Source organism: Ursus maritimus, unplaced genomic scaffold (assembly GCF_017311325.1).
Source record: "Ursus maritimus isolate PB19 unplaced genomic scaffold, ASM1731132v1 scaffold_3, whole genome shotgun sequence".
In the NCBI taxonomy this organism is placed as follows: Eukaryota; Metazoa; Chordata; class Mammalia; order Carnivora; family Ursidae; genus Ursus; species Ursus maritimus.
The window spans coordinates 46,001,318-46,014,716 of NW_024425563.1; the positions used below are offsets into that span (position 1 = coordinate 46,001,318).

General features: G+C 42.1%; 1 protein-coding gene across 3 annotated transcripts in view; it reads left to right on the forward strand.

Moving 5' to 3' along the window:
* CPVL (carboxypeptidase vitellogenic like) overlaps nt 1-13,399 on the forward strand; it is a 127,207-nt gene that overhangs the window by 47,463 nt on the left and 66,345 nt on the right. For all 3 annotated transcript variants that reach the window (XM_008686445.2, XM_008686446.2, XM_008686447.2), the window contains one exon: nt 4,965-5,031. In XM_008686445.2, the coding sequence (XP_008684667.1) occupies nt 4,965-5,031 (67 nt within the window). The remainder of the gene's footprint in view (nt 1-4,964; nt 5,032-13,399) is intronic.

Consider the following 13,399-nt stretch of genomic DNA (forward strand, 5'->3'; position numbering starts at 1 on the left):
ATTTTCCACTCTGTTACCTTATCACTGATAATTGTGAAAATGGCCAGAAGAGAAAATGACAAGGAAGGCTGGAATCCTGAGGCCTGATTGTAATTTTGTAAAAATAGCCTTTAAGAAACAATAGCAACAGCAAAATTATTCAACCAAAATTATTTTCAGACCTTTCAGCCAGATGCCTGGGAGAATTTTTGCTTGCTTTTCAGCATTGCATTTTAACTTTGCATTTGCCTGGAAACAACATCTTCTTAGATGCTTGCTTGTTTCTCTTCTTTCTCTCTGAGACCTTCAAATGCAGTCCACCCCCGGCCCCCCCCCTGCTTGCTTCTCCTTCATGACTCCCAGGCTGAAAGCTCAGCTTGCTAGCTAGCCTCTTACTTTTTTTCCTTCAACTTACAAAATTATTCTTTTACTAAAAAGAAGAAAAAAATGGAAGGAAAATGTAAAGTTATAAGCCTGCTCAAAAAGTGTACATATAATTTCTTCTCTTTCTTACTCACATTCGTTGTAGCTATTTTTAGTACTTTTTTTTTAAAGTAAGTGACCGTTCTTATTTGGTCACAATTTTCCAGTCTGTAAATTATTACTAGAGATCAAGTCCTGAATTCTTTCAGATCACTAGGACACCACTTTATGCATTATAATCATTTACTAAAAGAATCCTAGTGGCTAGAAAGAGTTAACCAGCTCCCCTACTCCCCATTTGCACCAAACACTCATTCTGCATGGTGAGCAAACCCAATCAATCCCTGAAGTGAAAGTAAATCTAGAAGTCAGAGTTTTTTGATCTCTGACAAAAGTTTTCCATCTTATTTTTCTTTCTCCCTAAGGCAAATGGCTGGGGGACAGAGGAAGGAGGAACTTGACCTTTCTTCGAAGATATTTCCCTCTCTCTTTCTTGTTGACCCAGAAAACAATATGGTGGCTGTTTTCGACACTTTCATTTGTCCTATGTCCCGTTATTTTAACACTTCCATTCAGTTTCCGGGGGGAGGGCTAGGACCCCATACTTTCGCTTCCAGGTACAGTGGGTCCTGGCAGCACGTTAGCCAGATTTCCACAAGGGTTCCCCCTCCTCTGCCCCTAGCTCAGGCCCCTCCTCTTTCCTTATAGAGACAGGTCGTGATGGCGGTCCTTACAGGTTTACTCAAACACCATGAGCAGTGACTGTGTGTTCTCATTTTACAGATGATAGGAAACCTTCTCCCCCCCCATTCCTCCCCACCCCCGCTGACCCTCTTTTGGTTTCCATCTAAACAAGCTCAGTTGTTGAACTAGCAAACACCCAGAGGGCGGAGGTTCTGTAGCGAAGAAATGCATCCGTCCCTTCCAAGCCAGAGCTTGCAACCCTGCCATTCCTTTTCTGTCTCTCTTCCCCTCCCCCAAAGATGGTCCCCACTTCCCGTTGACCCTCCGTGTGCATATTTACTGCTGACATGTGGTACATCTCCTCTTGCATGACATGTAAAGAGAACCTATTTCAAAGCATCCATTGTTTATAGCTGTTTCAGTTCTTTTTGCTTCAGGCTCTTAGAACTGGAAAATAGCTAATCAAGGGTAGTGCAGAAAACTGATTTCAGCTGTTTCCTTTATAGTTTATACTATTTGTTTCCCTTTGTGACTACATTCTTCTCTCCAGCTCTCCAGATGGGTGTTTGGAATAAGAAGGTCGCTTTGAAACCTATAAATGGTTTACTACAGGTTTAAAGAGTGGACCTTCTTTTTCTCCCTTTGAAAACCATCTTTTTTTTTTTTCCCCCTGAAAATCCCATTCCTTTTGACTATTAATAGTCCCTGGCTATAAGAAGTAGACTCCTACTAAAGAAACATTTGACATTCACACTTAGGCTGCTTTTCTTTGTGTCTGGAAGTAAAGCTTTTTTTTACTAACAACATGTTTAGATATTCGATTTTTTTTTTGGTATTTGGAACATGCTATTGAGCCACAATGCCCCTCTGGTTTGGGTAAGAAAAAAAAAAATAATAATAATAACAATAATAATAAAGGTACTAAAGAATAATGAATTTATTAACTGATTTGGAGTATAGCATCTGGTACCATGCTCTTTCTGTTTATCGATTGTTTATCGATTGTCTGCTGTATGCCAGACACTGCTCCTGGTGCAGGTGACAGTCGTCAACCAGCCCCATAGTCCTCATTCTGGTGCTTACCATCGAGGGGCATGCCTGAAGTTAGGTTCCTAGCAGCGGATGGAAATGATAGTATCGTTCTTTTCCACCTGTTCGTTTGTATAGGAAATAATATCAATTGCTAAACAACGCTTCATACCAATGACTATGACCCAGATTTCATATATGAAATGAGAACGCTGCGTGATTGGCACGAGCAGAGCGGATCAGGGCCCAGCCGCACTAGGTGTGGGAGGACAGCTGCCCGCAGGCCGCCACAGAACAGAACGGCCAAGCTTCTTATCACTGCGTGTATTTCAGTCCCACTGTAGTGACTAAAGATGCCCCTTGTTTAGCTTGTGTTGGTATGGAACTTTAGTTTAGATTATCTTAACCTTGATTCTTTTGAACATCTCATATTTATTATACCTCTGACTCCATTAGAACTCACCAGCCTCGTTAGTGCATTGTCATTTCCGTCTACCTTCTGGGCCCCGAACCCACCAACTTCCCTTTTTGCAAAATTTATCTGAGGAAGAATTTCTTCCTAGTCATTGTCCCTTGCAAGCTCGGTTTCTTCCTGTTGTCCTTTAACGTAACTTTCTGCCACCAGGTGGCCTTTGACTAAAATTCAACTTGGTAGACAAGGCCATTGGCACAATGCTAGCAAGGTTGCTGGTAGAATCATTTGGCACAGAGGCCTGCTTCCTGGGACATCTAGCTCTTGGGCCTGAATAAATGTGTGGCGTGCACGCGTGCACACACACATGCGCACACACACGTGCGCACACACACACATACATTATGTATTCTCGATTTTAGCAATTCTTTTTTTTTTTTTTTAAGATTTTATTTATTTATTTGACAGAGAGCAAGACAGCCAGCGAGAGAGGGAACACAGGCAGGGGGAGTGGGAGAGGAAGAAGCAGGCTCCCAGCAGAGGAGCCTGATGTGGGGCTCGATCCCAGAACGCCGGGATCACACCCTGAGCCGAAGGCAGACGCTTAACGACTGCGCCACCCAGGCGCCCCTCGATTTTAGCAATTCTGCTTCTAAAATTTGAAACTTTATGTAGGCATGGTTCTAGATTATATATCTAAGCAAACCCTCACCATGGAATAAGAATTACACACAGTGTAGTAAAACAGAGTTAAACAAGCAAATGGCATATGTAAATCCAACTTATTAAATTTAATTTTTTCATGCTTCTCTCCCATGTAAGAAAGGCCTACCAAGGGCTTGCTATGATTAGCCGAATGTTTGTTCTGATCTTCTTATGAAATTAAAACTATAACTTCCTCAAGGGGAGGCCTTGCCTTGGAAACGTCAGATAGAAAATCCTGACATTTTCAAGCTAAAAGCAACCTGAGAGGTTAGCTCCTTGAACTAAGGCTGCCAGATGAAATACAGAATGCCCAGTTAAATGTAAACTTCAGATAAATAATGAATAATGTTTTTACTCTAAGTATGTCCCATGCAATATTTGGGTCACAGTTACACTAAAACCTTATTTGTTGTTTATCTGAAATTCAAGTTTAATTGGACATCTTATAGTTTTATTTGCTAAGGCTGGCAACCCTGACAACTTTAACAGATTCTCCAAGGAAATAAGCTTTAAGCTAAAGCAAAAGGCTTAACTGAGATTTACTATATTAAATTGTCTGTTGCCATTCCAACTAGCAGGAAGAGAGACAGAGTAGTTTTTAGACTGAAGGCTGGCGAGGGAAGGGTGGAAAATAAACTCCTATTTTTATCTCCACACTAAAGCCAGCTCATTGCCAGCACAAACATGGAAGCTATATAGTGCAGCTTCCCAGATTTAGCTGTACAAAGACTTTAGTTACTATAAATAATAAATACAGAAATACACCACAGCTCTACAGTGGTCTTTAAGGGTGGATTTTTATGGAGCCTTTGAAAATTAAGTACAGCCGGGATCGCGGCGATTGTAATGCCCCAGTTTTGCCTCCCTGTAACCCTTGAACTTTCTCCTCCTCCTGGTTTTGCAGGGCCTCCTTGCCTTTCATCTTCGCTGGATAGTTCATGGCTTTCAGTCCCTCAGCAGGAAGCTGGAACAAAAATGCTGCCCAGCTTCTCAGACAATGCAATCTAGGTCAACACACTCATAGAGCTTCTGACTTGCACAAGTTTTGTTTCCTTTTTGAAAGATTTGGGTCCAGTAGAGAATCATTCAATCATCTACCCTTTTCTTGCTTATTATGAAATAATTTCTTGAGTCTGTTTAAATCTACTTCATTGAAGTGGCTGTTGGTGATCTTTAGTAAGTATGATTTTTTTGAGCCTAGATGCCACTGGACAGTTACTTGTAGACTGTGACCATTTTACAGCTTTTTTTGTTCTCGGGGTATTAAAATGCTGAAATTTGGGGAATCCCATTAGAAATGTTCAGGGTTCCCCCATAGGAAGAGGTTGGTAAGCCAGTAAGATTCTTGTTACTTCATTACTTCACCACAAACCCAGGTTAATGGTGGAACTTCCACCAAGAATTGCTCTAATAATAGATGAGAGCCCATATCACCTTGCTCAAGGCTCCCCTCAAAGGCTAGATGGTCCAGGTTGGTAACCCAGAGACTTGGAAACTTGCCCAAGGTGTTGACTCCCCTTTATGGGTAAAGTAAGCCCACAGTTATTTCCTAACCATCCACAGCGTGGAATGTCACGTACGTGACACTTTGACTATAATGCCTACCGGAGCTCCCAGCCTAATAGTGTCTTACTTCAAATGTGAAACCTATTGTCAGGGGGTTAGATTTGGTGGCGTAGCATTAAGCTCTTCTGATGCCATGTGATGTTTTTTATTGCTGTTCTCTTTGCAGTGCATTAGTTCAGTTTTTCCTGTTGTTTCCTGAATATAAAGACAATGACTTTTATGCCACTGGGGAGGTAAGTTGAAATCATGTTTTCTTGTGTGCTTCCAACATCATCAGGACTGAAATATGTCATGACATTGTGATTCATGCACTCAGTCTGTAAACACACACACACACACACAAACGTATATTAATATTAATTCAGCCCATATTCAAAATATTCTATTTATTCCCCAAAGGTTTTCCATCACATTTTTTATTATAAATCCAGGGCTCCCTAAGTTTTGTATATCACAGTGGGTTGTTAGGTCTCAGTCCCCTGCCTTTTTTAAAAGATTTTATTTATTTATTTATTTATTTATTTATTTATTTATTTGAGAGAGAGCGAGAGCAACAGTAGGGGGATGGGCGGAGAGAGAGGGAGAGCAAACTCCTCCCTGAACAGGGAGCCAGACTCGGGGCCCCATCCCAGGACCCTGGGATTGTGACCTGAGCCGAAGGCAGACGCTTAACCTACTGAGCCACCCAGGCACCCCGGTCCCCTGCTTTTTTTGTTGCTGTTGTCATTCATGATGATGATTTTGAAGAGTCCAGGCCAGGTGCCCTGTAGAATCTCTCATTTTCTGAATTCGTCTGATTCTTTCCTCAATGCTTAGATTCAGTGAGAACATTTTGGCAAGCACATTACACAGATGACGTTGTACTTCTATCGTTTCACATCAGGAGGCACATAATTTCTGTTTGTCTCATTATTGGCGATGCTAAACTTGATCACTTGGTCCAGGTGGTCCCTGCCAGATCTCACCATTGGAAAGGTACCCTTTTCTTTTAGAAATTAATAAATAATGTGAGACCGTGTGAAAATCTGTTCCCCCCAGATCTGTCACCCAGTAGTTTTAGCATTCATTGATGATTCCTGTCTGGATCAGTTATTCCATTGGGGGTCAAAAAATGGTGATTTGGGGGGGATCTATCATCCTATAGATATCAACTGATATTCTTCTATAGAGAAGATCTTTCCCTCCTCCTCTTCTCTATTATTTACTTTTTAAAATATCACTGTGGACTCTTGGTTTGTTATTTCTGTTTAACGTGTTAACATTTTTTGCCATTATTATTATTTTTGACGTTCATATTTTCCATACTTGGTCAGAATGAGCCCCTTCAAGCTGGCTATTGTGTCTTTTTTGATAGGTCCTAATTAGTCTTTGAGCATTTCCTTGCTTTTTGGCACAAATCTATGCTCTAGGATTGTCCTCTACTTTCTCTGCCCTAGCCCTGGAATCAGTCATTTCTTCAAGGAACTCTGCCTCCTTTTAATAGGGGAGGGTATTTAAAAAACCAAGATCTGAGCACTAAGTGTGTTCATTGCTACTGGGATGCCATTTCTTTTCGACTTTCTCTGTAGGCAGAACTGGGGAACAGAATGACTTCATACTGATACACATAATTTTAATTCATTTTCCTTTTTTTTCTCTTTTCCTTTCCCCATTCTGCGTTTGTATACCCCTTCTCCCACATTTTGGACCGTGTTTCCCAACAGCATCAGTGTATTTACCTCTTGGCTGAATCCTACAGTATGTGCAAAATGATTTTAGATCACTACATCAGTCCCACTACCAACAAGGAAACCTCCAAGTTGCTTTCAATATTTTTTGCTATAATTACTTTTATCCTTAGACTATTTTTCACTATAGGTTTAAAAGTACCATGTTTGAAAGTTATAAGAATTAATTCTTTTTTTTCCCTAGTGTGATTAAAATTTAATATACTGTTAGTTTCACTTGCATAGGTTGACTTCAGTTTTAGGGTTTGCTTTTTTTTCATCCATTTAAATGTAAGGTTATTTTAAAAATGGATAGCAGCCAATATTTTGAGAGCACAAGAATCCCTAGGTGCTAGGTATACAATCATGAACAAAACAAAACAATTTCCTGCCTTCATACATTGTAGAGGTGAAGACAGTGATAAATGAAGAAATAGAAATGTACTATACATCAGGCAGTGATAAAGGTCATGAAAAAAGATAGAGCGGGTGAGAGGGCTGCAGAGTGGTGGAGGTGCGATTGTGATTGTCAGAGGAAGGCTCTCTGATACGGAGACAGTGGGGTGGAGCACATGTAGCAGAAGGAGGGAGGGAGTAGAGCTATAGTTACAGTTATCTTGGAGAAGAGCTTTCTTGGAAGGAGGAATAGCAAACGCAAAGACTGAGTTGGGGACAGACTTGGTGTGCTCGTGGAAAAGCACGAAGCCACTGTAGAAGGATCTGAGATGGGAGAGGCAGGCAGATCATGTAATTCCATGGTAGGGTTTGGACTCTATTCCAAGTGTAATGGGAACTCGTTGAAGGGGCAGTGTTCACTGAAAGAGTAGTTAGAATCAAATTCAGTTCAATTCAACACACATGTTTTGAGTGACTACTGTGTCTGAGGCATTGGACAAGTATTGGAAATTCAGTGATTAATAAGACATTAGCTCTACCCTAAATCTGAAAGCCTGGCAATAAATACAATACGGAACAAAAGTACAATTAGAGAAGTAGCAATAAAGACAAATAGCACGAGGAGAGTACAGATAGCTACCTCTCAGTGTGGGATCCTCAGGAAAGGCCAAACAGAAGACAAAGTGACAATTAAACTGGATTTTGAATTATGAGGGGGGATGCGTTAGTCAAGGCTGTTTTGCTTATAACTGACATAAACCCTATTCAGAATGGCTTGAGTAAAACAGGAGATGAGTTGATTCACGGCTGGGTCTAGGTGCTCAAACATTGTCACCAGGAATTTGTCTCTTATTCTTTCACTTGGCTTTGCATGTCACTGGTTTCATTCTAAGCTACATTTTTTTCACTGGTACCCTTGCCCCTCCACCCCACTCCAGAGCTCTAGGTATAGCCTATCAGCTCAACTTTTCTTTCCCAATAATTCCACCCATATTCCTGAATCTCGTGTGATCCATTTGGATCCCATGCCTGCTCTAGAACTAATAACTGGGGTCAATGGGATAGACAAGCAGGTTGGCGATAATGGTGCCTGAGGTCCACCCCGATGCTCTGGAGGGGCAGGATCATAGGGGGACCCTCACCTTCTGAATCACAAGGTCTAAGAGTGGGAGATGAGTGAAGATGAGGGAAGGTCCCAGTGATGATACCAGAGGAAGGGCTAGAAGGATGCTGGGCAAACCCAAACCACATATGTCTGCTGTAAGAGAGTCAAGGTGAAAAGTAGTCTCAGTTTTTCCAAGGGAATGGCAAGTTAATGGAACCAGGAATTTTCTTCTCTTCCACCTGTTTTCCTCTCTTCCTATTTGGAAGGATATTCTGACTGTTTGGCATATTACACTTACGTCTTTTTTAAGCCAATTATTTGGTCAGGATTATTTAGGACCTCTACCAATAATTCCCTGCTGTTTGACTTTTAGCCCATTTCAGAGGCAGGTTGGGCAAAGGGCAGGAAGTGATACTCCTGTCATTTTGAAAACAACCCTGGAAAATGCCCAGTCTCCACTTCCAATGGAAGAGTGATCTGCTTACTGTGTCATTCCCGCCTTGCAAATAACGTGGCGATGCTGTTAACCATGATGTTGGACTTTCAGCAAAGCTGCCAAATTCTGGATGAAAAATGTGTCTATTTCATGTCTGCCTGGTGGTCTCATGCATGTAATTGCCGAATGCGTGTGGGGAAAGGACAATTTTCTTTTTACTTTCTTTGCTGCCAGGATGAATACTGTTCAGGAAACCTATGCCTTCCAAGTGATGACGGAAGATGTGAACGAGGGCAGGCAGGACGTGGGATAGAGATGAGGTCGCCAGGCAGCATCATTTTCATACAAACTACATGGGATACATTAAATCGGGGGCCACATCTCTTTAAGGAAGAGCACTAAATAATAATGCCTTGATGGTTCATTTTATTAGAATGAATGCTGCGTTTTTCCAGTGCAGTTTGTTTCATTCAGTCTTTTGTTTTAAGGGTAGGAGGCAGAAAGGAAAAGAAGGAGTTCTGGGTTAATAGTCAGGAGACCTGAGATTCATTGCTGGCTTTGCCTCTGGATGATTCCAAGCAAGTTCCTTAACCTCTCTTGGCCTCTGCTTTTCATCTCACAGTCAGAGGGCTTGGTTTTTAGATTAGATCACTTCCAGGGATATTTTACTTTCCTAGATGCTCAACCATAGTTACCTAGATGTATTCGTAAAGCATCTGTATACAATTGCAATTTTAATGTAATACCCACCCTCCTTCTCTCCACACAAAAAAAAAAAAAAAAAAAAAGTTATGATAGATTTTTCCAGAAAGGGAAATCCTTTCTCTTCGGACCTCTCAATTTCCGCACACCCTTAAAGAGGCTGAACAAATCATGCCACTAAAGTAGTAGAATTGTCCTTGAAAAATAAATGGCAAACTCAGAAATGTTCTCTGCTTTTCAACGCAAATGTACTGGCCCTAAATATCCTTCCCATTTGTGTTCTGTGAATGCAGGTTAGGGCGATGCTTGAAGGGTCTGGAACAGCTATTTAGCACCCGGACTTTGGTGCAAGGGAGTCTGGAAGTAATAACGATACCTACTACCTAGGATTGTTTTGAGCATTTAATTAGATAATCCTCCTCAAATATTTAACGGAGAGATGGCTGCAGTGAGTACCGAACACATGATGACTATTATTACCATTCATGGTGAAAAGCGGGATTACTCCATTATGGCTCCAAAGCATATGGCCTAATGCATGTAGACAGGGGCTGAGATATTTAAAAAGTTCTACTCAGTTGTTTTTTGGGATGTGGCATTGTCTCTCCTGTTATTTTGAAATTATCTTAATTTTTTTAAATTTATTTTTTAAAAGATTTTATTTATTTATTTGAGAGAGAGAACGTGAGATAGAGAGCATGAGCAGGGGGAGGGACAGAGGGAGAGGAAGAAGCAGACTCCCCGCTGAGCAGGGAGCCCTTCAGCCCCCGGGGCTTGATCCCAGGACTCCAGGACCTGACCTGAGCAGTAGGCAAACTCTTAACCCAGGCATCCCTGAAGTCCTCTTTAAAAGAAATAGTTTGCTTTGTCTAAAAAATGATGAAGTTTAGAAGTTGATATTTGAAGTTCTGGGTAGTAGCAAAATGTGTGGGGACTGACCCACGCTCCTTGCCACTGCCGCATGGGCCACCGCCACATGGACCACGGCGAGCCCACAGGCAGGCATACTGTGGGATTTGCAGGCAGAAGGAAGAACTGCCTGTCTCCTTCCCTTCTCTCCATTTCTGCCCAGAACACCAACTGGAATTAATTTTCTCTAAAGAGAGACAAATGTGTCTGTAAATCACCCTCTTCAAGGCATGAAAAAAATGTACTTCAAAAAGAGAAACAAGCTGCATTTAATTCACATAATTAACTTTCCTTATAAGTGTTATCCTTTCCGAGCCAGTAACTATTAGTGAGATTGCTCTTGTCCTCGAGGTACAGACACACTTTAGAATCCTCTCCAGTGTGCATGGGCCCAGCTAAAGTTAAAGCAAAACAGCCCTCACCGGAACCCAGGGAGGTGGTGGGAGGAAGGGGGACTGCCCATTGTTCTCCGAGCATGTGGCTTTGTGTGCACTCCCAGGAAGGATTCCGCGCCTATGCGTGATGAACGGGAGCTCGTCCAAAATGGCAGAACGTGTGGTTAACACTGGGCCTCTCTTCTTGATCACCAGGAAGGGGCCTACTCTCCTCAGCAGCAGTTTTGCAACCGTGGTTAATTTGAGGGCTGAATAAAGGCAAAACTTTGAAGCTATTTAAAAATTAGTGAGCTTAATAGGATACTTTATCTTCATCTGTATGAGTGAAGTCCTGCTGGGATCACAGAGTCTGACAACCTTTATGGAAATCATCATGGTCCACTGGGTTCGGGTAGCGGGCTCCCGGTAGGTGAGAGCCGTGTTTGTGTAATTTGTTTCATACAGTACTAAGCACAGTGTTTATTGAATGTTATAGAGTAGCTTCGTGCAAGGATGTTGCTAGATAAAATAAAAATATTGGTGATATTTCTCTCCACTGTCTTTTCATCTCCCTTGCATGGCCCTTCTCTCCCTGCACTGTGCCCCAGGCCCTGGGGACCATCCTTTCTACTCCCTTATTTTCCAGGGCTGTCAGGTCCCCTACCCCCCACCCTCAGCCTTCCTTTCTTTCCCTGGCTATCTGGTGCTCAGGTCCCGTTTCTCCAGGCTTACTCCGTCTCCTTCGTGGTTGTTCTGTTTCTCTCCCCCTTTCTGACTTATTATCGGCACACTGTCCACGAGAAAAGATCTGCTACATTAAACTTACTCCCAACATGCTTGTATTTGAAGAGAGGACAGAGCCCAGGCCATAGAAAGATAGTTGCAATAGGGGCATGTCCAGCACTGATGTACAGCAGGAGTGAGAGAGGAGAACTCCTCTGCAGGTCTACACCATTATCCTTTTAGCCCTGGCTTGAATTTGGTAGCCAGAAAGGGGCCTTCAAGAGTCTCTAGTTCACTGGTTCTATTTGTAGCTCTTATTTGAGAGTATTGAAAATGGACTGTATGGCAGGCATGCTAAGCACTGTTTCACGCATGTCATGGCGACCTTCTGAAGCTTGCACTGTTAGTATCATCCCCGTTATGTAGCCAAGATGACTTGAGGCTTGGAGAGGTTGGGTCAGCCAAGGTCACTCGGCCAGGATTGAGACTGAAGCAGCCGGATTCCAGAGCCCAACGACTAGACAAGAAATTGGCTAAGGACTGGAATCCTGCTAATGTAGGTGCTATCTGGAGCCTGGGTGCTCTCTCCTCGAAACCTCTGTCTCCAAGACCTGCCTCTTCCCAGAGAGCGGGTGTGCTGTCTGTAGAAGGGAGTCAACATCCCTTCCATATTTCATGCAGAATCTCTGAGAGTTATCAAACTTATACAAACAGAAAAGAAGTTCCCTGTCCTTTTGGATGTTGCCATCTTTCTGGCAAAGACTGAGTTTTAATCATAAAGACTAAGCTTTGATCATAGTTTTATGGAGTAAATGGGAAGTTTCAAGTGACATAAAGGCTTGAAGTCCACGGAATGTAATTATTCCTCAAAGCTCGGAACTTGCTGAATTTTATTAGATGACATTCAAGCGGCTTTAACTCTTGAGCTCATGACAAATGTCTATTTTCAGTTATGTTCATCTGACCCGCCAGTATTTCCTTTTAGACTTGAAAATGAATTTGTGACTTAGAGCTGGAAGTTTGTACCTTTTGACCACCTTCCCCCAATTCCCCCTTCCCCCAGCCTCTGCTTCTGGTAACCACAAGTCTGATCTCTTTTTGTTTGCTTTTTGTGTCTGTTTTTTAGATTCCACATGTAAGTAAGATCATACACTATTTGTCTTTCTCTGACGTATTTCACTTAGTGTAATGCCTTCAAGGTTCATCCATGCTGTCACAAATGGTAGGATTTCCTTGGATTTTATGGCTGGATAATATTCAGTTGTATGTATGTGCCACAACTTCCTTGCCCATGAATCCATCCATGGACACTTAGCTTGTTTCCATGTCTTGGCTGTTGTAAATAACGCTACTATGAAAATGGGTTGGGGGAGCAACTATCTTTTCAAGTTAGTCTTCTCATTTCCTTTGGATATTTCCAGAAGTAGAATTGCTGGATCATGCGGTAGTTCTATTTTTAATTTTTTGAGGCTTCTCCATACTGTTTTCTGTACTGGCTACATTGGACCTTTTTTTTTTTTTAAAGCATCTTTTCAATACAAAATAAAAATATATCATTTCGAACCCAGCATGTACCTTTGCATAAATATGTGACTAGTAGATACAGATCAAAATGTTTTTCTTATGTCTATTCCTAGAGATTCTGCATTTCTTTTCAGCTCATTTTCAAGAAAAATAGATGTTTAGATCAAGTCATACTCTTGTTAGAAGCCTTTTTTTTTTCCAATTTGCAGCAGTGTGGACTAGAAATTAGATGACACACAGTCTAGAAATGTCTAGGAAGTTGTAGAGATTACCACAATACTGAAGCTCCAGCTTTCCCTGTTCATTAATTCTCTGAGCTGGCGGTTTTAAGAACACACCTCGCTCAGAGAAAATAATAATGCCGAGTGAAGTAAGAGTCTACCCCGAGGCTAGATGAAGTCAAGGTCGCTCTCCCTGAGTCCTGTTCTCTTGACCGCTGTGTCATCATCTGTTTTTCCATTACACTTAGGCTTTTCCCCAGTTTTTGTGGTTTTTCAATGTGCGTCTAAAACTCTCTTCAAAGCCTATCCCCTTATTCTCTCTGATCGCCCCCATAAATGGGGCTGGCTCCACCAACACGGTGTGGTTGGGGAGCACTAGAGGACAGGGCACGGGTATGGCTCCCCCCAGAAGGGCAGCCCACCTTGTTTCCTTCTGGGGACCCGAAGGAGTCCCTACCAGCCCCGAAGTGAATTCTTTTTCAAATAGACTTTCATTCCAGCTGGA